Source organism: Ciona intestinalis, chromosome 4 (assembly GCF_000224145.3).
Source record: "Ciona intestinalis chromosome 4, KH, whole genome shotgun sequence".
NCBI lineage: Eukaryota > Metazoa > Chordata > Ascidiacea > Phlebobranchia > Cionidae > Ciona > Ciona intestinalis.
This window is the reverse complement of record NC_020169.2, coordinates 1761077-1785736: the sequence shown is the minus strand read 5'-3', so window position 1 is coordinate 1785736 and position 24660 is coordinate 1761077. Positions and strand designations below refer to the sequence as shown.

Here is a 24660-nt window from a genome sequence, read left to right as displayed (position 1 = left end):
TTTTTATAGAACATTTGTTCGGTGCCGTGGCACAGTTGGTTAGCGCGCCTGCTTGTAACCCAGGGGTAATGGGTTCAAGGCTCTTCGCTGCTACCAGTGTGCGTATGTGTCCTTCGGCGAGACACCTAACGGCAATTGCTCCAAACCCGTAGTCACTGATGGGTTCTTCAAATTATAAGCAACCATAGAAAAAATTCTGCTTTGAACAATGAATTTCTATAACAAGATACCGCCCCCTTAAAATATTTTAATGCACAAAACGAATTTATGATTCAGAAAAAGACGCAAAGTAAAAAAATAATGAAAAACTAAAACCCTATCCCAGAAAAAAGGAACCCAAAATAACGACTCATGTCTTGATCATAATTAACAAATATATCACGAACTAAACCAAAAACCAATATACACTTGATCTAATGACAGTGCCAGCTTCGGTAGTAGTAGTAACAAATATAAATATGTAGCATCCACAATGATGGTGTTAATCGTAGTCGTAACCTGTACCGCCATAGTTGCCATACCCTCCGCCTGCTAAACCTGGTTGGGATACATATGGCTAATGGAGTGTTATGTAATATAAACGTAGCAAAAATAAATTAAACGTGTGTCTCTATAGAACCTAAATAATACATATTTAGGATAAACGGGAAAAATATATACTCAATACATATTGCGACATTGCGTAGGCCGTAGACCATGGTCTGTGTTAGGCTATGGTGCATTCAGTCCAAGGTTTATTGTCCATAGTAGAAATAGCCAACAAACAGTTTAGGTGTTGTGACTTTTAAACTACAGCTATACACTGTATATCATGACCTGTGTAGACAACAGTCAAGGGCCCAACACACCCTTGAATAAAACCTATGTAACTTTTAACTATATAGACAGGACGACAAGTCAAAGCCGATGTTACTTGCTCCCAGTGTCACAAGGCCAGTCATAAACAAGTGCCACAAAAATAATACGATAAGGAAGCGATTAGTTTTTAGATACGTTTTTTTTCACCGTTTTGTAATATGAGTTTTTCTTATCCTAAGTAAATACATATCTAACATGGTCTATAGAAAAGATTAAAATTTCAACGCTACCATATACCTGCTTCCTGCATCATTTGGGAGGCGCTCATACAATGAGCTCCTTCCTCTTCCTCCTCCTCATACTCTTCTTCCTCTTCCTCAGGAGCAAGGAGCACGGGTTTCGTTTCTTCCACAATAACATCCTGAAATTAAAAAAAAGTTTTTAATTCGTACTTACAGATGTAACGCGACGCCGTGCCATAATAATGGGGACTCGCATGTCGCTCGCCGATAGCTCGGCGTTGTTAGCATTGTTGACGCATACAAGACCCAACGGTAGTTGCTTCAACCCAGTGGTTATTTTATGGGCTGTCTGACTTGTCAGCCATACAAAAAAAAACCAAAAAAGTAAGTACCCTAAGCATTACCATATATACCTATGGTGTCCCGTGTTATACCAGAGAATAAATAAGTTACAAAGATACTTACTACACTAACTTATATCTAAACAATTGCAAATATGAACACCAAACACACCAACCTGTTTTACTACATCGTCAACACCAATACCGGTACAAGCAACTTCCCGTTTTGCTTTTTTCCTTGACCCAGTCTTTCCTTCAGTAGCACAACGCTTCGATACTGGACGTACGTCACCGGTTTCAATTATGGCTTCGGGAGAAACGATTACGTCGGGTTTAGGTGATTCAGGTTTGCTACAGTCTTCAGTTGCCTTGGAAACAACACAGATTAGAATTGAATTGTATTTAGGCAAGGGTGTTTGGGTAATGAGTCAACTTTGGCAAAAACCCCAACGTCCTATGACCTGCCTCGCATAAGACCTCAGTCATAGAGAATGTAATATGATCTTAGGCGGGACAGTTTAGGAAAATTTGAGGTTTAGGTTCGATTTGGCTCTTTATGCCAATAAATTATGTTAGTATAGCAGGGTTGGGGAAGATGGGACCACTTTTCATCCTATTTTCTCGTCCCATTTGGCAGTAAACAAAGAAGATTCAAAAAATTATAAAACCTTATCTTCACGACTCCCATAGACCGTTGTTAATTGTTTAAAACACGATCAGGATATTCTTTGCTAAAAGTGTCCCGTCTTCCCCTACCCTACTATACAAAACTGTGTAAAATAAAACTGGTGGCAGGAAACTATATGTATATAAATGGTGTTAAAATTGACTTACCTTTTTTAGTGCTTCATAGTTGATTTTATTAGACAAGCGTTGCCGGGAGACGAGTTTTTCGATCGCTTCTCCAGCAGTTCTACTTTCACCGTAATATTCCTTGTAACGAACTTGCTTGAATTTTCTGGGTCGTCGATTCTTTTTTTCATTTTCTATTCTCTTTATTTCTCTTTTCTCCTCTAACTCCTGGGGAGGAAGTTGGAGTATTATATAGTTAAGAAACGTCAACGATAATTATAACAGAGCTGTTGCTTTATTAATATGCTAAGTTTATACAATTGTTTGCGTATGTGTTCTGAACAAGGCAACGGAAATTACCATCCTTGCTGGTTGTCTAAAATTTAATTTGCCTGCACTACACTAGAAAAGGTAAAAAACTATCCAAAATAATCAACCACAAAATGACAGAATGGTAATCCGTAGGCGGACATGGGGTGTGGGAAACAAAACACGCCTGTTATAACGACTATCCTTGCCGGCCATGCGAGGTTATTTTTTTTTATTCAATGTACCTTTACAAATTCCCCATATTCTTTCATCCAAATTCTCTGTTTTATTTCACTTTCATGTGGCGAAAGAAGCAGCTAAAAAAACAAACAAAATATAAATGAGCAAGCATACTTTTGAGTGCAACAGCCAGGCCTTGTAATTGACATTCTTTCCCACACTTTTTATCCATAGTGTGTTTTAACTGTTGTTTTACTGTTGATTCCCTTTTCTTCGTCAAAGAGATAAATAAAATTATGTTCTGTTATACTAACATTCGATAAATTAACTTGGCATGTAGAATTATAAACTTGCGTGTTTAGGGTGCATCATAATTTCAAAATTAACCAATATCCTACTTTGTCTATCTCATTGTCATCTATTCCGGTTAAATCCAGTTCTCCGTTGTTATTATCGTTTTCGTGCAGACGGTCGCTGTCGGAAGGTGTAGAGAGACACTCATCGATACTTGTACGTAAACCTAAGCTGGCTGCGGTCGGCGTGGGTCCTGTACTTCGAAACCCTACAAAAGCAAATTAATTAAACCATTTGTGGTTCATTAAAAGTACAATTAGTAAAGCTATGGCACGTCGAGTATTGGTTGAATTTTGAGCAGTTTTTAACCTAAATTTTAGCATCTGTATCAATATTGTTGCATAACAACACGAAAAAAAACACAAAGATCGTTTAACTTCGAATGCAACTTTTAAGCTAAACTTCAGTCATTAACATATTTATCGCATATACAGTGAAAATTTTTAATAAGCCACACGACAAAAAAGGCCTAATCTCTAAACCTTGTCTTGTAGGTTGGGGTAAACCTCTCTTTGGCGATAGAAGGGATTGGGCGACGGCTTCAGGGTGCTCAGAGTGCATGAACGTGGCCGCTGCTCTTAATTCAGGGTCGTCGTCGTTACTCACATGTTCGGGTACTACACGATTATGCGACAATGTTAAAAATGCATTGTAGAATAGAGCTAAAGTATGCGACAAGACAGTGTGCACAGTAACGTACAAATACTGACAAACACTTGAATAACTCATATATTATACCAGCAGATTTAAATGTGCAGTGTAGGCAGTCTAACTCTTAGGTGACATGGCCGAAATGCAGTTACTAATAGTCATCAAGCATAAAGTAACTAATTGATATGTGTCCTTGGGGAAGATACTTAACGGCAATTGCTCCAACCTAGTAGTCACTAATGGGTTGTCCTAATTATCAGTAATACATAATAAAAAAAAAAATATTAATCACCCACAATTGCACAAAGTAACATATATGGTATAACACGTGAACTGTCACGGGGTGTATGAAACAGAACACTTGTGTTATAACGACTGTCGTAAGTTACATTTATTCATTTGAAGTAAGTTACATTTATTCATTCATTTATATATATAAACCACAATCTATAAATACCTCTGTTTACAGACGAGTTCGACGGTTTCGATACATTGGCTGGGGAAGCTGTGACAAAACATTTGCGTTTATGATGGCCTGATAATAGGTCGTTGTTTTATAACACACCTGGTCTGCTGCTTTGTTGCGTGAGTTTGTCGTCTATAACGTTGGATAGCTTCCCGATTTCATCTGGAAAAGTTTGATTTTAGCGTGGTGGCATTATAATACATTAACTATGCTATAAAGGAGTAAATACGTTTTAAAACTAATCTGTATCTCCTAAATTTGCTGATGTAAAATATATTTTGAAGCGATCGTACCACTCGTTCGGGTAATGGGGGCAACTCTGTCTAATCCTATGGTCCCTTTCTGTGTGCCCCTGGCCTAGAAAGTGGGTGGGCAATGGCGTGCCTCACGGTAGGACCTCGACTATATAGAATCACATTATTCGTGAAGCGAAAATTTGATCGTGTGATATAAATTTTAAACCAATAATATAATACACGACCATGTGCGCATGGGCGGTTAAAGGAACGTTAATATTAATTGGTATAGGACTATAGGTGTCATCTAAAAACAGCACATATAGTAGACTGGGGGGAAGACGGGACACCTTTAGCACATAATATCAAAATACCCTGATCGCGTCTTAAACAATTAACCCCGGTTTATAGAAATCGTTCGGTCACGGTTTTATAATTATTTAAATGTTCTTTGTTTACTACAAAATTGGATAAGAAAATAGGAAAAAAAGGTGTCCCATCTTCCTCAACCCTACTATATGTAACAGAAAAAGAATTATCATCTTACTTTCTAAGGATGCTCCTTCCGCCTCCAGTTGATGAATCTTTGCTTTGATCCGGGAGTTAATGAACGCAGGAGGATCATGCTCCGCTTCCAGGTCGATCTTCATGAACTCGTTGATGGTGAGCTTGGATGAGGGGGTGGATTCGAATTCGTTTAACCTGAAAATATGAATTTATTTAGGGGTGCTGGGGTATTGTAGAGTTTTAAGACGAGAGGTACAAAAATTGGATTGTAATTTATGAAACACACGTATAAAATGAATGTTTTAATAAAAAAATGACAAGCGGTTATACGAGCTGTACAAAACAAAACACCCGTTTATAACGAATGTCGATGCATCACCAGGTGGGAATAAAGAAGTTACATTTATTATTTGTTTAATTTTGGTGAACGTATCAGAATGCTAGTCGTGATTAAATAATTAAAAGCATACGTACCTTTTGCGTATAGTGTCATGTCCTATCCTTGCCACTTTTACCACGTCGTTAAGGTCGCAGTTAAAACCATGCAGTCGTGCTGCTACCAGCAGTGCAGCACCACAAAGGCCTGATGGTCGTCTGCCAGTGTGGATCCAGTCACGTTTCATACGGGATACGAGTCGCATGGCGGCCACAGAAACTTCGTGGGTTTTTTCGTTGAAATCAAGTCGATGGGCGAAACGAGTGATGTACATGCACGGATCTGTGATAATAATAAACATGGATAGTTTAATGTATGTAATCTTGAATAAGATGCAGTATATATAGTTTTGTCGAAAACCGCCACAGCTCGATTGAAAAAACATACTGCTATAACGAGCCTTCAATAGCATAAGAAATTTATTTCATGCACGTAAGTTAATGCGTTATATTTATATATAGGGTGCAAGGCGAATTGAAATGCAGAAGCGGCAAAAATATCTTACTGCGGCTAAACATGGAGCTTTACTAAGCCTACGAGTTAAACGTCGCAAGAGAAAACAGAAACGATTTACAAAACACGTGTCAGGATATTTAATCTCGCTTAATTCCGGGAACGGTAATTTTAGAAGGGCTAGGATCTGCGCCGGACAAAACAAAGACGCCATAAGTAATCCACACACTGCTGTTTATCGTGAAATATAAGCTTGGTTAAGAATTCCCTGTAAATTGTATATGGTCGCGCCGTGGGGAAAACTTAGGCACAGTTACAGGGGGTGGGAATAGCAGAGACTTCTTGTAAATTGCGACGAAGCGAGACTGTTCCCGACCTCTTTACACGTTAGTTTACACGTTAGTTTACCAAGCAAAGATACCTTTGTTGTATACGCGTTTGTATACACACACAAAGCAATAAATAGCGCGAAGTAACCTACAGAGCATTGTCGGTATGTTGACACACCAGGAATAAAGAAATATCATCCATGACTGCATGGTCACGATTTGGTCAAGCGGAAAGCTGTTAAAATTTTACAAATTGAGCAAAATTCCTAATTTGTTTAACAAGCTGTATTACAAAGCTGGTTAGCTTTTTTCTTGCATTTTCTCGGCCTCAGTTAATTCAGTTAAAAAGGTAACGTTTCGTTGCGACCCTTGCAGCGCCGCAGAGTCTGATTTTACTGAAACGGTTTCTTGTTTCTCGTTTGGTTCCGAATGCTCTTCTTCTTCCTTTTCCTCTTCAGTAGCATCCTCTACATCCAGATTGTGGCTTGTGACGCTCTTCTCTGCCTCCAGCTCTCGGAGCAACTCTAAACGGTCCTCTTCATTGTCGGATGTTGCACGATCCTCCTTCGTCGCTCTGGAGCTCCCTTTCTCCGTCCCATCCAAGGACGTCACATCTCCAATTGATAAGTTATCTGCAGTTGGAATGATGGTCCTCCCGCTCCCTTGACGAGCAACATCATCATCCTCCGGACCCCTGGGAGTCGAGTGCGGACCACTAACACTGCCTCGGTTCTCCTTATAGCCGCTAACAATAGAAGGAACTTTGATTCCACGGGCCACAGCAATCATACGGATCCGGCTTAGCTCTTCGTCAGATATTCGATATTTCGAATGGATTTTTGAAGACGAGCCGTTAAGATAATACCTGAAAAATAAATTAAAGACCTATATGAATAACTATATGGTTTATACGTAATTTTAATATATGAATAAAATTCGTTTAACTAACATTCTGTCCATTCGGTGCGAGGTGATCTGTGCTTGCCGTTTACGTTCCCTCGTTAACTGAAGTTGTTCGAACTCCCGTTGCATTCGAACGGGTTGGTCACTTGCGTGGGGAATTTTACCCGACACACTGGGTGCTCCAACACTATGAGCTCTGTAAAAACATTAAAATTCGATTTTGTGTCGTTTTAATAACATTACTTTGGTAGTAAATTTTTTTTTTTGAACTTTTTGTACATGATTTATGAATGTTTGAGCTATACAAAGAAAATGTCGTCACAGACACACAGTTTCTTTGTATGCACTTACCGACCACTCTGAGATGCGATCAAAGACCGATTTGAAATTGCCACAGCTCTCACGCCACGAGCGGATGGTGTTCTGGAACGAAACTCCTGGATTTCTTTTTTGTAAATCCCTGAAACTGGGACCTCGCGCACTCTCGTTGTTGCGCTAAAGGTGTTGGCTCGCGAGGAAGCTTTTATGTTGTACTCGTCCGTTAGTTGAGGAACGGTAATAGGTTTTTGCTGGTTTTCCTAAAAAATAATAAACCGTTATTTTTTGCTGGTTTTCGTAAAAGATAATGACCGTAGTTTTTGGCTGGTTTTTCCCCAAAATATAATAACTGTTATTTGTTGTCGAAAAATAAGAAAAAATAGATTAAAGACAGTTTTTTTTACTTAAAGTTTACATGCTACAAGTGCTATTAGGCCCCACTTACTTGAAAAGTTTGAATACTGTGGGCGATCGATGGCGCGACCGAATGTTGCCATTGCCAGTGTTCATTTACAGTGGGATTCCAGTAAGTAGAAGCGGGGTAACTAGTCCCTTCCCATTTTTTGCCCAGGTAACCTATACCGTTGGAAATCGTATTGAGTTAATACATGTCTGGTTACACAATATATTTCAGTATACTGATAAATTACCTGTTGTTTTCGGTCTTTTCTGCAACAGCTGACCAGTGGCTCCGGATTTCAAGTTGATTTTGTTTTTGTAAACATGCTGAATAATCATCCTTTCATAAGCTGGCTGTAAGAGACGATGGTAGACTGCGTGGGTTGGCCCAAACTGTTTCTCTGCGTTTTCGACCATGATGATATTTTTATGCTCTTTACATACGTTTAAAGCAATACTAATCTATCCTGTTCCCTGTTTACTGCCTTTAAGAATTATATATATTGAATGAGGTTGGACCGCCGCCTAAGATAAATAGTTACAGTAATGTTCAAAAGTCTAGCAGTCTAATTGAATGTAAATAGCGAAGTAGAGTTCTCACAATACGAGTAGTACTTCTCCGTGCGCTGCTTTTACAAGTGAGTTTAACAAAGCGGAGCGTCACGGACAATACGTGCTCACCGCGCAATTTGCGATTGTCTGAGCGCTACAATCACAAAACATCAAGTGCTGCACGTATACACATTTGAGTTCTTCATTACGATTAAATGACATCTTAATTTCTGAACCTGTAAACATATGAAAGTTTTCGCCATTTATTGAAAATAGGGCTAGACCAAAGAGAAAGTTATTCTAGTATATTTTTCGCGTTTATAAAAATATATACAAAACTACGTAAAGAACATGAAAACAATTAATTCATATAGAATTCAAATAATTTCGGTGAGACGAAACATTTGCCCGCGAGACGGCGCAGCTGATCAACATTTAATTTTCAGTTTGTTGAATTATGTTTACTAAATAAAACTAAACTATTATACTTTATAAATTGAAACGCATTAATAAAGAACTTTTGTTCATCATACAATGCGTCGTCGGACCCTGGTCGTCCCAAACAACTAAAGTATTTTTTTTATTTCAGCGGTAAACGAACTACACCTTATCCATTCTAAGCAAAAAACAAAACAACACAGAAAGATACGAAAACGCACACGTACGTTAACAACACTCATTACCAAGAAATGGTTTGAGTTTGCGATTAAGTAACAACTTTCAAGCAATGGATGAAATTATAGAAGAAATTAATCAGCTTGGTCGTGGGAACGCAGAGAATTTGGCGTCGCCTTCGCTTATCGATTCAACGCAAGTTCTCGTTCGAATGGCAGATAAACCAACAAGGTAATTGCATTTTAACGGCTGTGTTACGGCAGATTACGTAACACGGGAAAGTAAATTAGGGAGTTGATTCATTCAACAAAATACTGATAAGGGATAACAGAATAATTTTCTTTCCAAAATTATATAAACTAACTACTTGGTATTATTTTACAGTATTAATGTAGGCCTATACTGTAAATCCTATTTTTTATGTTCATAAACCAGGATATCTGGGAAGGCAACAAAATGCAAGGCAAAAAAAGACAGTACAAGTGATTGGGAATTTTCTAAATCTACAATTCGAGAACGAAATGAGAAAATGTTCAACAATGAATTGCTCAGTGACATTCACTTTATTGTTGGACCTCTTGGTTAGATTACAGAGTGTTGGTATTATCTACCCCTTTTTAAAGCTATGATATTTTTATAGGTGCATCAAAACGAATTCCTGCACATAAATATGTCCTTGCAATTGGGAGTTCTGTCTTTTTTGCAATGTTTAACGGTGATTTGGCCGAAAACAAAGAGGAAATACATATTCCTGATGTGGAACCTAAAGCTTTTCTTGCTTTGTTAAGGTACATTCTAACCATCAAATTGTGAATATTATAAACTTTTTTTGTCGTACTACAGGTACCTTTACTGTGATGAGGTTTGTCTTGAAGCAGACACTGTCCTGGCTACCTTATACGCATCAAAGAAGTATATTGTGCCCTATCTTGCCCATGCTTGCGTGGAGTTCCTGGAAACCAGTCTTAGCTACAGGAATGCTTGTGTACTGCTGTCTCAAAGCTGCTTATTTGAAGATGAGGATCTTACTCAAAGATGCTGGGAGGTAGGTTGTTGTACCTGCCTTGTCAATGACTGAATGTCTAACTATTGTTTTTAATACAGGTTATAGATGCCCAAACTGAACTGTCCCTGAAAGCCGAAGGATTTACAGACGTAGATGGAAAAACTTTAAGATCTATTGTGTGTAGAGAAAGCCTGAGTGTCAATGAAACAGCAGTATTTGATGCTGCTAATAGATGGGCAGAGGCAGAATGCATTCGAAATAATGTAGAACCAACTGGTAAAAACAAACGTGAAGCTTTAAAAGATAGCTTGTTTCTATTACGCATTCCAACAATGTCATTGCAGGTAAATACAACTTTATATTTAAATATGAACTCATGTTTTCTAAAAACTTTCTAATTTAGGAGTTTGCTGACGGGCCCGCAACTTCTGACTTGCTGACAAAAGAAGAAATTATTCAAATATTTGTTTGGTACTCTGCCACAACCAAGCCTGAACTGACATTTCCAACTGAACACCGCCGTGGCCTTACACCACACTGCTGTCATAGGTTCCAGTCTACTGCATACAGAAGTAACCAGTGGAGATACAGGGGCCGATGCGATTCAATCAGATTTATGGCAGACAAGCGGGTTTTTATCGCAGGTTACGGTCTGTATGGGTCGAGCACTGGTGCAGCTAACTACAAGGCACATATTAAGCTATCGCAGAATGGTAAAGTGCTCTCCGAAGAGACTGCTGGATTCTTTTCTGATGGCTGTAGCAAGACCTTTTCCGTTTGGTTTAAACACTCGGTTCAATGCGAACCAGGCATATTTTACACTGCGTCTGCTATACTGGATGGCAATGAGCTTAGTTACTTTGGCCAAGAAGGCCTGAGTGAGGTGGTTTGTGACGGTATCACCATCCAGTTTCAATGCTCAAGTGACAGCACAAATGGCACTGGTGTACAAGGCGGTCAGATACCAGAACTAATATTTTATTACGCAAACACCTAAGTGACCTAATCATAAACTCTGTTTTACAAGTTTTCTGGCCAACACTGAAATTAAACTACCTTGCATGGTGCAATATTGAGCCAAAATCAACAAGTTTCAACATCAAATGTATATAGAATGTACACACTTAGTAAAACTACCTACCTATATAATTTTAAACAATATTTTTAATTTTTAGCTTGTGCTTATTATCATTGAATTGCAGTTTATATTGCTTACCCAAGACTGGAAGATTAATGTGCAGTTCCTTTGCTAGAAGTAGAAAAACTTTTCCCAAAATGAAGACATTCACCTAAAGTCCCATTCCAACAAATTAATACATTAGTGTTAGTGTGTTAAATTATAGAAATTTAGGAAAATTTTATATTGTCTTGTTCTAAATATTTATTTGTATAATGTATTAAAATGGTCAAATTTTGTAAATCTGTGCTTTGTAATAAAAAATACACACAATATATTAAGGCGTACCTGAGTTATGTCGCTGAAATCCAGGAGCAAGTCTGAGCAGGAACGGTTAAGGAAAATTTAACATAAATAAATATTCAGATGAGCCTTTAATTAAAGTAGTGGTGTATTAATACCATTTTATTTTAAAAGGATACGAGGTGTTCCTTCTGTTCTGCATGTCATGTATAAACATGCTGCAACAATATGAGTAATACGTCTTCCCCTTGATAAGCGTTTACTGATTGCCATTTTGAAAAAGTTGAATGCAGTATCAACACAATGTCGATTGAGATTAAGTTGCGCGGCCATATCACGTATCTGGTTTTTGCCTAAAGAAATGTTTACCCGTTTTATATTCCAGCCCGGATGGTATTCTCGGCTATCGACTAAAGTTAGTTGGTCGCAGTTACTATTGGTTACTGCATTTTTTTAAGCTGGCAGACTAACTTTCTTTGCATTACGTATTACAGAAGTTAGTCAGTTAAAACCGAGCGACTATTAGTCGATCGATTTAGACGGTGACTAGTTTAGTTGGTAGCCGAGAATGCCATGGTTAATAAATTGTTGCGGTGTTAAATGGTATTCATATTTATAGTGATTACTTTTAACTATATACAGCTTTGGGTATACATTATTACACCAATTGCACTGGTTACACTAAAATGTGATCATGGCTTGCAATGTAAGAATATAGTTTCAAGAACTTTAAATGCAAAAATCTTATTAAATTTTCTTTAATAATTGATGAATAAACCACTGATCGATTACAGATTTCCTTTTATGCCTGAGGTTCTGAGTCTAAGATGCACTTTAAATATAAGTTATTTAAAAATTATTCCCTTAAAGTTACGCAGTTACCTTTATCCAATGTAATTTGTCGAGATTCTTTTCCAATACCATATTGGAAGCCAGAAAGATGTGGATTGTAGCTGCCTGTAAATGCAAATTATTTTTTTAATTAGCAAAAATGAGGTATTTTAGCTTTATAGGGATTTCTATGCAAAAAAATAAGTTTTTAAGAGGTTATATTGGTTTTCTAGATACTTTCTTTGCAAAAAATAAGTTTTGAAAAACGTTGTGGAAAATTTAATTAATAAAAAGTTTGTATATATTTTTAAGAAAAGTAACGTAATTTTGATTGTTTACCTTCAGTAGTAACAAATTGACCAACAACAGATGAAGATCCATCAGCATTCTCTTGAATTGAGATTTCAGAAACAATTCTATTTTCTTCCAATACTGAACCACAGTTCATACAAACTGTATCTCCCCTTGCTGGATCGACATCGAACTCGCTTGATTTGCAATTTGGACAAGTTTTCGTCATTTTCTTTCGAATACCCGAGGTGGGCCACGAACCTACACGCGCCGACTTTTCAACCACTGTGACGGATGGCGACTGAACTGATGCTGCCACGCGAAACACCAACGTGCGAATGATGAAATAGGCGTATAAGTTTCTCTTGCGCAGTTACGTCACAAAAAAATGATTACCCAAATTTTATTTTAACTGCAACAGAGGTAACTTAAGAGTCGTTTCCAAAATGAAAACAACGTGTTTATAACAATGTAAGCTACAGAATTTATATGATGCTAAAAATATGCTAACTTTTAGTTAAAAAAAATACTTTGTTTGGCATCTGTTAAGATATCTATACTTCACGTTTTACAATTTCATGCATGAAAGAGCAAGTTATTTCATCACAATGAGTAACGCACGTTGTTGTCGCGCATTTTCGTACAGTTTAGGTAAACAGAAACATATCAAACCGCGTGTTAACGTTGAGTAGATGTATGATTCACCCGTGCAATTTTAGGTGTGTGTAACTAACTTCCTCAGCAGCCAGCACAAACTTTTCGTGATCCTATTACTCCCAAGCAAAGAACCGCAAATAATTTTAGAATGTATTGTTTTTATGCATAAACCATATAATACATTTTGTAATGTGTTGCCTAAACCTACTTATTCTTCACGTAACACGGCTATTACCCGGAGGTTACGTGTTCAAGGCTTGCTGCTGTTACTAATGTGGGCAAATGTGTCCTTGACTGGACAATTGCTTCAAACCAGTGGTCACTAATCACTATAATGGGTTGCGTTTTTTAAATTGTCAATATTAGCCATACAAAAATATTAACCTGCACAAAGTTACATATATGTGGTAACTTGTAAGCAGTTGCAAGGTGTATGAAACCAAATAATTGTGTTTTAATGATCATCGTTTTCTCGCCACAAGATCATAAAGCAATTTTTATTTATTACTTACCTACACACCTTTTCCTGTAGCCATAAGCCCTCTTTTTATCAGTTTTTTATACAGTATAGAAATAGTTTTAAAATTTCTATATTTTATAGATGGCTCCGGCCTTAGAAGCAACATCTGCACCTCGTAGAGAATCATCTCGTTTGCAGGACGTTAATTCAAGAAGGGTGCTTGACATTGCTACAAGGAAGAGAAGATTGAATCGTCAGCTAGAAGCACTTGAAAAAGATAACTTTCAGGAAGATCCATTAGAGAACTTGCAAGAGATCAAAAAGAAGAGGCCAAAGTTTGGTATCCCATCGGATCAGGACGAAATAGAAGGAGAGGGCACACCTCAGCCATCAAAGAAAAAGAAAAGGTTAAGAGGAGATCATTTTAAACAGAGGTTCAGAAAAACATTTGCTGCTGTTATTGAAGAAGAAAGACAAGCTACAGAGAAAAGTGACAAGCCAAACTATTTTACTATAGGCGTTCCACCATCTAAGTTTCCACCTCGTAGTTTCTGTGCTGTTTGTGGCTTTTTTTCTAGTTATACCTGTATTTCCTGTGGTTCGAGATACTGTAGTGTAAAGTGCTTAGGCACACACCAGGATACAAGGTGCTTGAAGTGGACTGTATAATCATGGAGAAAAGAATAAAGAAACTAGAGGAAGAAGTATCAAAGCTGAAATCGGAGAACTCATCACTACAACAAACATACAAACAGCTGGTTGAAGAGAGTAAAGTGGAAAGTTATGACGCCAGGAGAAGTCTAATGCTGAAGTCACAGATTATCCAACTGGAAAGGCAGTGTATGCTGTTAAGTGATGCTTTGTCATCGCGCACAGATGTACTGGTGGAAACAGAAAATGCACTGATTGCTCTCATCAGCAACTTTCAGGAGCTTTTGGCAAACGAAGAGACAGGACCTACTGTAAAAATTTCTCGAAAGCAACTGATCTCTGATATTCATCACATGCAAAGATTGAAGGGTAGCATGTTCAAGCAGCAAGTATTATGTTCCTCTGATCAACTGAAGATACCTCAACTAACTGGATGCAAATTTTCCAACCAACCTGACTTGACCTGTATTGATGTTTGTAAAGCTGAGTCAAAACACCTTAATCTGGTTCATGTGTCAAAACTAGAGGATGATCTTGCAAAGTTGTATAAACAACTGCATGAATTTGAAACTGTGCTAGAGTTAATGCTTCCCTCTTCTAAAACTAAATCATCCGAAAGTAAAAGATCACCAAGCGCACATATGTTTTCTAAGTCTTTTGAAAAATTGAAAACAAGGAGTGAGGAATGCAAACTTTCAATTGAGAATTCTTGTCAGGACTTGTTGTCTGTTTCCCTCCTTTACCCATCTGCTCCATGGTCAGTTATACAGCGGCCTGAAAAGTTTGGGGTATTTGAACCCAGTGCTGTACTTAACGGTATGGCTCCAGCAATCCGTCGCCGTGCTGATGTCAAATCTACTGTCACGGCAATGTGTAAAGCCCATAGTTATTTAGTGCATATGCACAAGCTCGAAATGGCTGCAGTTAAAACTGCTGTTATCACTACCAAGGAAATGAACTCGATTTACTCAGATTATGCTGAATCCTTATTTGAAAATATCCTGGAAGCTTATACACGTTGTGAGAAGAAACTTACAAGCACTGTTTGTGAACCTATGGAGTCAATTTTAACAGCATGGGTCAAATTAAAGAATTCCCAGTCTGACAACGCTTTAAGGCTGTTTTTGTCCACAGTGAAAGAGCATGAAAATGCGTTGCGAGATTTCAGTCAAATAGATTCAGAAGATCAGTCACTCCGTGTTTCACTTGATAAATTGAAAACTGTATTCTTGCTGGAGCTACAAGCAGTGCAACAGAGGGGCGCAGATGATGCAGAGAAAGCAAGGAATGATATTACAACCCATAGAGAGGAAAATGAGAATGTTGTGTTGAAAATATTAAAAGAAATGAAAATTGCACAGAAATAATCTAAAAACAACATTATATAGGCTATAAAAATTGTTGTTTTTTATTTTTTCTTTTGTTGATTATTTTGCTAAAATTTGTTGTGTAGATGTAGATGATAAATGAAGTTGTACAACATACTCTCTTACTTTTCGCTGAAATATTTTTCCTCAGTTAATTTTGTATGTAAAATTTTGTTGAAATTTAGTAATGATCTCTATCTTTTTTGTAGGTTTTGAATCCTTCTGCTTAATTCACATGGCTAGACATGTTAAGTGGATAGCACGCACTGTAATTGCTAAAGTTGATCAGGAAAACAAAATTTCTGCGTGGGAAGAAGCATACGAACAACTAAATCGGCAACTACGCAAGGAGAATATTCTGCAAACAACAAAGAGAAACCGATATTACGAGAAGCCGTGGATGAGAAGAAGAAGACTTGCTTACGAAGAGTGCAAAAAAATCTACAATAATGAAATGGAGCAGAAAGTCAGTTTCTTGCTAAGGAAAAACAGAAGAGAGCCTTGGCGTATTTGAAACTTGACTGAAAACTGTTTTGTTAACTTGTTTAATTTTGTGTGTAATTATTTAAAGACATTGCTATGGCTAGTTTAATTCTTAAATCCACTTTGAGATACAACACAATTGGTTCCTGCTTGCGAATGGGCAAACATTCTGCCGCAATAAACTTGCAGCCCTATTGTTTTACTTGCTATCAAGAAACTTCAAATAGGAAGCTATCATTATACCCGATTACACGAAACGAAAAAATCCTGCAAAAGTTTGCCCCCCTTTTTAAAATTACTTCACGAAGTATGTTCATCCAAACATTTGAAACTCCAAATCCAAACTGCCTGAAGTTTGTACCAGGCGTACCAGTTCTTGGTACAGGCACGGCCGACTTCCCAGATTGGAAAAATTCCTATAAGTCCCCTCTTGCCAAGCGGCTCTTTGGAATTGAGGGTGTCAAGGCAGTGTTCCTTGGTCCGGACTTTCTCACAGTCACTCGGCAGGATGAGGAAGTTCAATGGAAGGTTTTGAAACCAGAGATCTACTCCCTAGTCATGGACTTTTTCACTGCAGGCAACATCCCTGTTCTCACTGATGAAGGACCTTCCGCAGATACAGTGGTGGATGAAGATGATGATGAGATTGTTGCCATGGTTAAGGAGCTCCTGGACACAAGGATCCGACCCACAGTTATGGAGGATGGAGGAGACATTATCTTCAAGGGATTTGATCCAGAAACAGGCTCTGTGAAACTCAAGTTGCAAGGCTCTTGTAGTAATTGCCCAAGCTCAAGTGTCACATTAAAAAGTGGGATTGAAAACATGCTTAAGTTCTACATCCCAGAGGTGATGGAGGTGGAAGAAGTTAAGGATGAAAGTGATGAAGTTTCTGATCGGGAGTTCCAAAAACTGGAAGATCAGATTCGAAGAAAGGAAAAACCTGAATAATCTAAACTGAACTTTGAATACGACTATTGCAAAAAATGCAAACATGATTTTTTTGCCTACTTACTCCACAACTCACTGTGGGTTCATCTTGTGACTGAACTTGACTAATTTGTAATATTTATAAAATATATTCAATAACTTAAATTGCAAATCACAGTAGGCCTAATTTAATATTCTTTAACTTGCATATACGATAAGGAATAAACAGACGATTTCCATTGTATTCTAGACAATTTGGTAAATGTGTTATCATATAAATAATATTAAACCTTGAGTGTGTTTTTGCTTGTAGGTCAATAAGTTTCTATATAATAGTTTTTTATATGAAGTGGTAATTAATGGAGAAGAAGGAATTATTGAATTTCGAACTCTGTTCGTTAAGTTCAGTAAAGGAAGTTTCTCTTCAAGGTAAGTCACAGACTTAGAATTGCTTAGTTTCTATTTTATGTGGGTAAGGTCTCGCAGCGTGGCTCGTCATTGGTCCTAGGAATTAGGCCAGGATTGGCCAATTACCCCAGTTTAAGTTTGGTTATAGAGTATTTATAAGTTTGGTTATAGAGTATTTTTTTGTATTTAGGTGTTCCTGAATCATTGCGTGAAATTTGTCAATTTCTGTTAAAGCAAGAATATGACAAATGTTTACAACTTTGCATGAAAAAATTTAACGGAAATGTAACTTCACTTGCTCAACTTAGGGATATCATGCAAGAATATTCGAGTAATTTCTCTGATAATGAACGGTAAGTTCTTAAAACAAAACAATACTGTTTGTAGTTTAATTTTAAGAATTACCCAAAATATAATAGTTAATCATAAATAGCAATCGTTAACATTGTGTTTATATGTACCATCATACTGGTTACAGCCTATAAAATGTTTTACTAATAATATTTGTTGCGTTGCACTACTCAAAATAGTTGTGATCTTTTAGGCACATAGTATTGTACTGCTATGGAGTTTCCTGCCTTCAATTATTTGTTCAAATCAACTGGACAGGTCCACAAGTCCAGCAGCAACATCCATGGAAGTCTGAGATGGTACAAAACACGGTTATAATAATGACTTTATTTGTCTGTTCGATTACGGTAGCAAAGATTAAAAATGTTTTAAACGAAAAGACAGGATATAGAGACAAAACAACAGTTACTAAAACACGCCCACAGTAAAAAAACATATTTACATTTAAATGAAAGAAAATAAGCATAGTCGCTACATTTAGTAGACAAACGAGCCATTTATGTTTAAATATCATTAAGTTAATCCTTTAATACAAACAAAAGTGTGCCTAAAAACTCAACCCACTTTGATGTCAAACATATTATTTTTCAAGCAGAATTCTATTTTTTATGATAATCTGTTAACTTTTAAAATGTGCCATTTATAAAGCTAAACTGGCCAGTGTTTATTTTCCCTGCAATAGTTTGTTTTACAGATTTTAACTTTTTAAGTTATAGATATATATATATTGTTTTAGATTAAAGAAATAGTGTCTGGGGTTCACGAACAACTAAAAAGTGATGAACAGAAGATATACCACCTGACCAGTGCTTCTCACTATTTGTATTTAGCAAAGGAATGTTTTAATCTGTTGCTGGAAACTGAGCTTAAGGTACGAAATATATGGTATATATATATTTTTTTATGTATTGTTTAATTTACCTCGTTTGCCAATTTATATGATATGCTGGTTTAATAAATGTTAACCAGGTAGGCCTATATAATAATGCTTATAATTTGCTATTTAGTAATGTGCTGCAGTTTAAACTGTAGGCTGCATATCATTACTCTGTACTCACCCAAAATAGTATCCAATATAGCATTGTGCAAATAAAGATAAAATTGTTTTTATTGTGTTGTTAGACTGTGCATTGGTGGTTACTAAGGTGTCATATCACTCACCAACAAATTCTTAATGAGAGTACAGACAGTTTGCTGAATGAATGCGATGATTCTTTACAACGAGCTTTGCAGGCTGAATATCTTGACTTAAATGAGAACAAGTACGTTTAATTATATTACAGTATTTTATTTCGTTCAATGTCAGTACACTTATCAATATATACATATATAAATTTAGATTGCTTATTTGTCACACCCTTTTCTGCTTTTTCCTTGCTTGTTACTGTTGCGCTTCATTCCCTAATGAAGTCCCGCCGCATCCGTATGGCAGATGAAATGTTGGTTTTTATACCAGATGAGACAATAATATGATATTTATACTATGCTTGGTAGCAGAAGTAACAAAATCTACATTTAGAAGTTTATCATGTTGAAATTTGAAATAGCAATGTCGGACAAAAGACCCTATTTATGCTCAAAAATATTTGTAAGTTATTATAATTCAATACCTCATGGTTTATTTTACTAATTATTTAGATCTTTTCTACTTCAATTACATCTTGAAGCTGGACTAGTGATGCTGCGGTTCTATCAATATAAAGTTGCAAATGATCATTTTGAAGCAGCTAAGAAACTGGCTGCTATTTCATTTAACTTTACAGGTAGGTGGCCACATGAGTATAACAATTCAGACGCTTAAAATCACATTAAACAGTAGGCGTGACTTGATTAGAAACACAATTGATGACTAAATAAATAATTCATTTGCTTAGATTTTGCAGTTCTAATACTAATCACGATTTTACTACTTTAATTTCAATTTTAAGATGCGATTTTTCGAAATTTTTGTGTTTGGATCCTGCCGCTCTTAAAGTGAAAACACAAACAATCCCTAATATGTTTTATCTTCAGTTATTACATTTACATTATAATTAACTAGGTGCCTTGGGAGTAAGGACTAAGTTTCAACAGACCCCAGTTTCACAGTTGCAGTTCATCACACATAAAGAAGATAGCTGTGATCTTCAAACCACAGTAACTCAAACAAACTCTCTACCTGTGTAAGTTCTTTAACTCAACTGTACTGTGTGTATTATATTCATTCTAACTAATACACCATAGCTACTGGAATGAATCAGTCAGGAGAATACTTGGTATATAGTAAGGTGGGGGAAGATGGGACACCTTTAGCACATAATATCTAAATATCCTGATCGTTTTTTAAACAATTACTAACGGTCAATGGGAGTCCTGACTCCTGGGCATATAGTTTAAAAATTTCTTGAATGTTCTTTGTTTACTACTAAACGGGGCGAGAAAATATAGGTAAAAGGTGTCCCGTCTTCCCCCACCCTACTGTATATACGAATGTAAATATTTCATAAGAATTTTTTTTCTTCTATAAATATTTAAGTTAAACAGAACGGCATCATATTCTGAGGTCAGATTCTACAGGCACACTATAGACATCAGATTTAGGCCACATTACCCCATCAAATATATTTTCTTTGTTATACGAATTGACTAAAAGTACCAGAAACCCTAGTCTTTGAAACACAGACCTTGCGATTTTTTGTCGGTTAGGTCTTTGTCAAGGACCTGGGATTTAGGCCAGATTTGGCTCAATAAACTCAAATATATACTTCTTATTTTCAGGAGTTATATTTTGCCAATTTGCTTTTATTTCAGAATCTTTCACTAAATGATGATACAGTCCTTGATAAAGTAAAACTTGTCAACCCAGAAGAAATTCCTTCAGTTGACTTGGTTCCTGAACAATCTGCTATTGTATTAGCTGCATGGTAGGCAATTTAAATTCATAATTTCATTTTAATTTTCACAGGTGTTTCTGAAGTCAAATAGATGTACCCTAATATTTTTTTGTTTAAATATTTGATTTGATTTTCCTATGTTTGCAGTCTTTTAGATCTACACAATGACGTAACAATTTTTTTTACATTATTCTTATTATAACTTGTCCTACAGTTCAGCCATGCAACAGACCAGTCCTGCTCACAGACTAAGACAAGAGGAAACTGGAGCTATACTAGAGGTTCCTACTTAAGTATTGATGTTTAAACTAAAGGGTTGTAAACTGATAGTTTGAAATGATGAAATTACGTATAAAGGTGGCTGTACACAGTATCCTACATGCGAATTCGCTTGCGAAGTCATATACAAACCCATTACCGAGTTCTGCATGCACCAGCGAAAACAGACAAATCTTATAAATTAGAACCAAATTATAAATTAGAACCAAATAAGGTTTAGGTGTCTTGGTTTACTTACAATCAAAAAAAAATCTTATATGGTAGGGTAGGGAAAGACGGGACACCTTAGCACATATTATTCAAATATCTAGGTCGTTTTTAAACGCAGTAGTCTATGTCTATAAGAATCCTGAGGATACAGTTTTATAATTTTTAAAATGTTCTTTATTAACTACTAAATGGGATGAAAAAATAGACTTAAAAGGTGTCCTGTCTTTCCCCACCCACCATATATATCTTCCTTTTTCTCTTTATAGTTTCTACTAAATTCAAGCAGCTGCTGGTGTGTACAGTCTGAGGCACTTCGCATTCGTTGTATGAATGAGTGTGACAGTGCGCGCCGTGTCGAGCGATCCATGACACAGATGGAGAACTTAGTGCAGTCAGTGAGGAAGTCCGAAGATGCGGGCCATGGAAGAATGGACCTCTTCTATAGTGTGCAACCTCCACCAATATGGAAAATGGAGGTGGTGTTTCTGTTTGTGAATTTTTATATCAAATTTAATTTCAAATTCATCTAAGTTTGTGTTGTCTATTTGTAATATTTTTTTTTATTGATAGCAACAACTAGATAGTTATGTTCAGTGTTAGCATCAAAATTGTATTCCATATCTACAAGTTGAATTTAAAATTTAAAAGTGTGTCAATATTCAGAATTACCTAAAATAGTCAGATGTTACAGCTAGGGATGCACATTACAGAATAATTAGGTATTCTAGGATATCCTAGAATACTTTAATTCGAATCTAGAATTCCGAATCTAGAATTTCGAATCTTTTTATATTTATAGGAAAAAAAAATGTTACCCACAAAAGTCAGTTTATTGACCCTTTCATAGCAGCCTTGTTGGGTCATGAGCTGTAGAATGATCAAAAATTGTACTATTGGGTAGTTTTTGTGTCATGAAACGTATAGCAGGCTATGAAAAGACGTTGCGAAACGTTTACTCCCGAAAGTCCCACAAACACAAAAATATTTTTTTTCAAAATTAATAAGTTTCAAAAATTGTTAATATAGTATATGAGATGACGTGTAATGACGTCATTAAACAGAATACCGAATCCCGTAATTAGATTCGAATACAAAAGGATTCGAATCTCACGGATTCGAAATTCTGTAATGTGCATCCCTAGTTACAGCAATACCAATTTTTGGTTATTAGCATTAATGCCGTTTTTGTGAATTAATCGTTCAACAAGATGCAGGCACAACAATTTTATGACCTTAAAATATTTCTGGTTTTCATCGCAGAAAGATTTAGCTCAGCTCTTCATTTCTCTGGGAGCAGTTTCAAGTGCTCTTCAGATTTATGAAAGGCTTGAAATGTGGGAGGAGACGGTCCTCTGCTTGTTAAAGTCCGGAAGATCAGGAGACGCGATGAATTTGATCAACGATCGGTTGAAAGAGAAGGATGATTCAACTATGTGGTGTTTGCTAGGAGATATAATGCAAGTAAGTGCATAGGCATGTTTGTATTGTTTAAAACTTATTTTGTCTGTCTGAATTTATGTACCTTCTTAATTAATTAACATTACTAATATTGTGTGTACAGTATAGTATACATGTATTCAAAAAATATTTTTTGTCCTCCCTTGCTATATGATTAAAAAAAGTCCCTAATTAAGAGTGTTCGTTTCTATATTAATGACAGATCATATTTTCACCAGTTACATATAAGTTGTTAAATGAGGTTTTCCCAGGAGCCAAAGCACTACCTTCGAGCATGGGAAGTTTCAAACTACAAAAATTCACGAGCTATGCGCTCGCTTGGGGCATATTATGCTTCGAAAAAGGAATTCGAGAAAGCTGTTGAATGCTTTGAAAAATCTCTCAGTATCCTTACACTGCAGGTAATTTACACTTTGTTTTTAAGGACAAGACGATTTATAATGTGTTTCATGAAAAAATGTACTTAAATTAAAAAACAGTATATGAATACATCATGTTGCCGACATTGTATTAATATTGCCATTCGAAAAAAAGTTTAACATTGCAGGCAAAATTGTATTAACATTATAATTATGTTGTGTAATTCATGTTTTCAATTTTTTTGTTAGGTTGGAACTTGGTTCACACTTGGGTGTACATTGCTTGCTTTGGAGAAATACGAAAAAGCTGCTACAGCATTCAGAAGATGTGTTGGGCTTGAATGGGATGTGAGTTCATATTATTTGTAAATCCTTTGTATTTACTTAACCTTTTATGTTGTTTTTGTAGAATTTTGAAGCGTGGTCCAATCTGGCAGCCTCCTACATAAAGTGTGGTAAAAAGTAAGAATTTAAATTTCATTGCAACGCTGTGGTTATTGTGGTGGATTATATAACGTTATGTAAATAGGCGTATTTTTGGCATTTTCACTGCATATAATGTTATGTAAACAGGCATATTTGGCTAGCTTCATTAGATATATTTAATAGAAATGCAAAATGCACTATAGTAGTGACAGACTAAAAAAAGCTGGCAACATATAGTATATTCATGAGTGTTTCTTTTTTTCAGAGTCCCCGCATACAAAGCTTTATCTGAAGCAGTTAAATGTAATTTTAATCGATGGGAATTGTGGGAGAATTACATAGCAGTGTCAATTGATGTGGGAGACTTAAGTGCTGGAATAAGGGCCTATCACAGGTGTGGTTCATCTTCACATACACTTTGTAACATCTGCCAAGGCACTACTTATATCTGTGGAAAATTTACATTTTTTTACATTTCAAGGGGAATTATTATTATGATGTTTCATATTTTTAAATATTTGAGAAAAATCTGCTGTGTTAAATGTGAAACATGAATTAAAAGTTAAATTTTAAGTGCAATGAGCCAAACCCACTAGTATTTAAACTCAACCACTCCAATATTATTAAAAGCACTGGTTTCTTCTTGAATTAATTGTCAACAAACACTAACTCAAAGCTTTTTTCTTACCATAATCCCTCTATCCTTTGTATGCATTATATAAGCAGCTTTTATGTTTAATTAATTGTAGGTTAATGGATTTAAAAGCGAAATACTTAGATGTTCCAATTCTAAATATATTGGTGAAAGCTGTGATGGAAGATATTATTGATATAAATGGCAATCCAGGTATTGAGTTATTTACAAAGTGTATATTAGTTATGCCGCTGTATTCTTACCTTGGGAGAAGGAATAAAATTAAACATTGTCTTATAAAGATTATCTTTTTTATCTGGCCAGGATTTTTGTTGTTCGTTTGTATAAAACACTGTTTTTCTGGTCAGTTTCAATACAAAAAAAAACTTTTAACATCACTAAAGATGTTTTTTTTTAAATTAAGTAATATCTTCATTTTTATATATTTGTTTATTAGGGCATTGCTGCATTACTGTAAGCTTGCTAAATAGTCAAGTATTTTAAGGTTCTTCACTAAAGTCAAACGTTTATGAACTTTTTGGACGAATTGTGTCAAAGTCAACAACGGAGTTTGAGGTTTGGCAACTGTATGGTAAATTGTATGGAGATGGGGTATCATCTGATACCGAAGAAAACACAAAAGCGATCCAACATCTANNCAAAGCATTGTCAGTTGGAANGCAGA

The 24660-nt window shown here is 36.2% G+C and overlaps 5 protein-coding genes across 8 annotated transcripts in view; 4 read left to right on the top strand and 1 right to left on the bottom strand.

Moving 5' to 3' along the window:
* Positions 1-227: 227 nt before the first annotated feature.
* LOC100183676 (transcription factor IIIB 90 kDa subunit) lies at positions 228-12816 on the bottom strand. Of its 3 annotated transcripts, none has more exons than XR_003395835.1 (16): positions 12478-12791; positions 12190-12264; positions 11487-11660; positions 11353-11384; positions 11104-11176; positions 5351-5594; positions 4917-5071; positions 4233-4295; positions 4125-4172; positions 3499-3633; positions 3061-3224; positions 2728-2799; positions 2220-2401; positions 1558-1752; positions 1096-1219; positions 228-537 (listed from the first exon to the last, which is right to left on the bottom strand). XR_003395835.1 is itself a non-coding variant. In XM_002130830.4 (16 exons), exons 1-16 carry the CDS (start codon positions 12656-12658, stop codon positions 482-484), a joined length of 1974 nt encoding a protein of 657 aa, XP_002130866.1. In that variant the 5' UTR covers positions 12659-12790; the 3' UTR covers positions 228-481. The 3 variants fall into 3 exon arrangements, 2 of the variants coding, with proteins under 2 accessions (XP_002130866.1, XP_026690023.1); XM_002130830.4 differs by having other exon boundaries at positions 1558-1749; positions 2216-2401; positions 12478-12790; XM_026834222.1 differs by lacking the exons at positions 228-537; positions 1096-1219; positions 1558-1752; ... (6 more) ...; positions 4917-5071; positions 5351-5594 and adding exons at positions 5824-6959; positions 7044-7193; positions 7349-7575; positions 7761-7891; positions 7966-8115 and having other exon boundaries at positions 12478-12816.
* Positions 8816-11339, top strand: LOC100181320 (BTB/POZ domain-containing protein 6-B). Its single transcript, XM_002130907.4, has 6 exons — positions 8816-9112; positions 9317-9462; positions 9522-9669; positions 9725-9926; positions 9986-10231; positions 10291-11339. Exons 1-6 carry the CDS (start codon positions 8994-8996, stop codon positions 10882-10884), a joined length of 1455 nt encoding a protein of 484 aa, XP_002130943.1. The 5' UTR covers positions 8816-8993; the 3' UTR covers positions 10885-11339.
* Positions 12817-13045: 229 nt separating the features above from the next.
* On the top strand, positions 13046-15773 carry LOC100186032 (zinc finger HIT domain-containing protein 1). 2 transcript variants are annotated; one of them, XM_002130596.5, is made up of 2 exons: positions 13046-13148; positions 13688-15773. In XM_002130596.5, the coding sequence occupies exon 2, from the start codon at positions 13688-13690 to the stop codon at positions 14213-14215; it is 528 nt and encodes a 175-aa protein (XP_002130632.2). In that variant the 5' UTR covers positions 13046-13148; the 3' UTR covers positions 14216-15773. The 2 variants fall into 2 exon arrangements, with proteins under 2 accessions (XP_002130632.2, XP_026690122.1); XM_026834321.1 differs by lacking the exon at positions 13046-13148 and adding an exon at positions 13340-13360.
* Positions 15215-17290, top strand: LOC100185240 (NFU1 iron-sulfur cluster scaffold homolog, mitochondrial). The gene has a single exon (XM_002130411.5). It carries the CDS (start codon positions 16144-16146, stop codon positions 16996-16998), a length of 855 nt encoding a protein of 284 aa, XP_002130447.1. The 5' UTR covers positions 15215-16143; the 3' UTR covers positions 16999-17290.
* LOC100175047 (tetratricopeptide repeat protein 27) overlaps positions 17289-24660 on the top strand; it is a 7967-nt gene continuing 595 nt past the window's right edge. Inside the window, 18 exon segments of the mRNA XM_026834330.1 lie at positions 17289-17406; positions 17576-17738; positions 17930-18047; positions 18473-18607; positions 18859-18998; positions 19375-19499; positions 19778-19860; positions 19863-19898; positions 20527-20639; positions 20824-20890; positions 21365-21574; positions 22359-22559; positions 22808-22957; positions 23165-23263; positions 23325-23377; positions 23607-23735; positions 24091-24188; positions 24481-24660. The exon segment at positions 24481-24660 is cut by the window's right edge and continues 69 nt beyond it. Coding sequence (XP_026690131.1) covers positions 17337-17406; positions 17576-17738; positions 17930-18047; positions 18473-18607; positions 18859-18998; positions 19375-19499; positions 19778-19860; positions 19863-19898; positions 20527-20639; positions 20824-20890; positions 21365-21574; positions 22359-22559; positions 22808-22957; positions 23165-23263; positions 23325-23377; positions 23607-23735; positions 24091-24188; positions 24481-24660 — 2170 coding nt within the window. The 5' untranslated portion in view covers positions 17289-17336.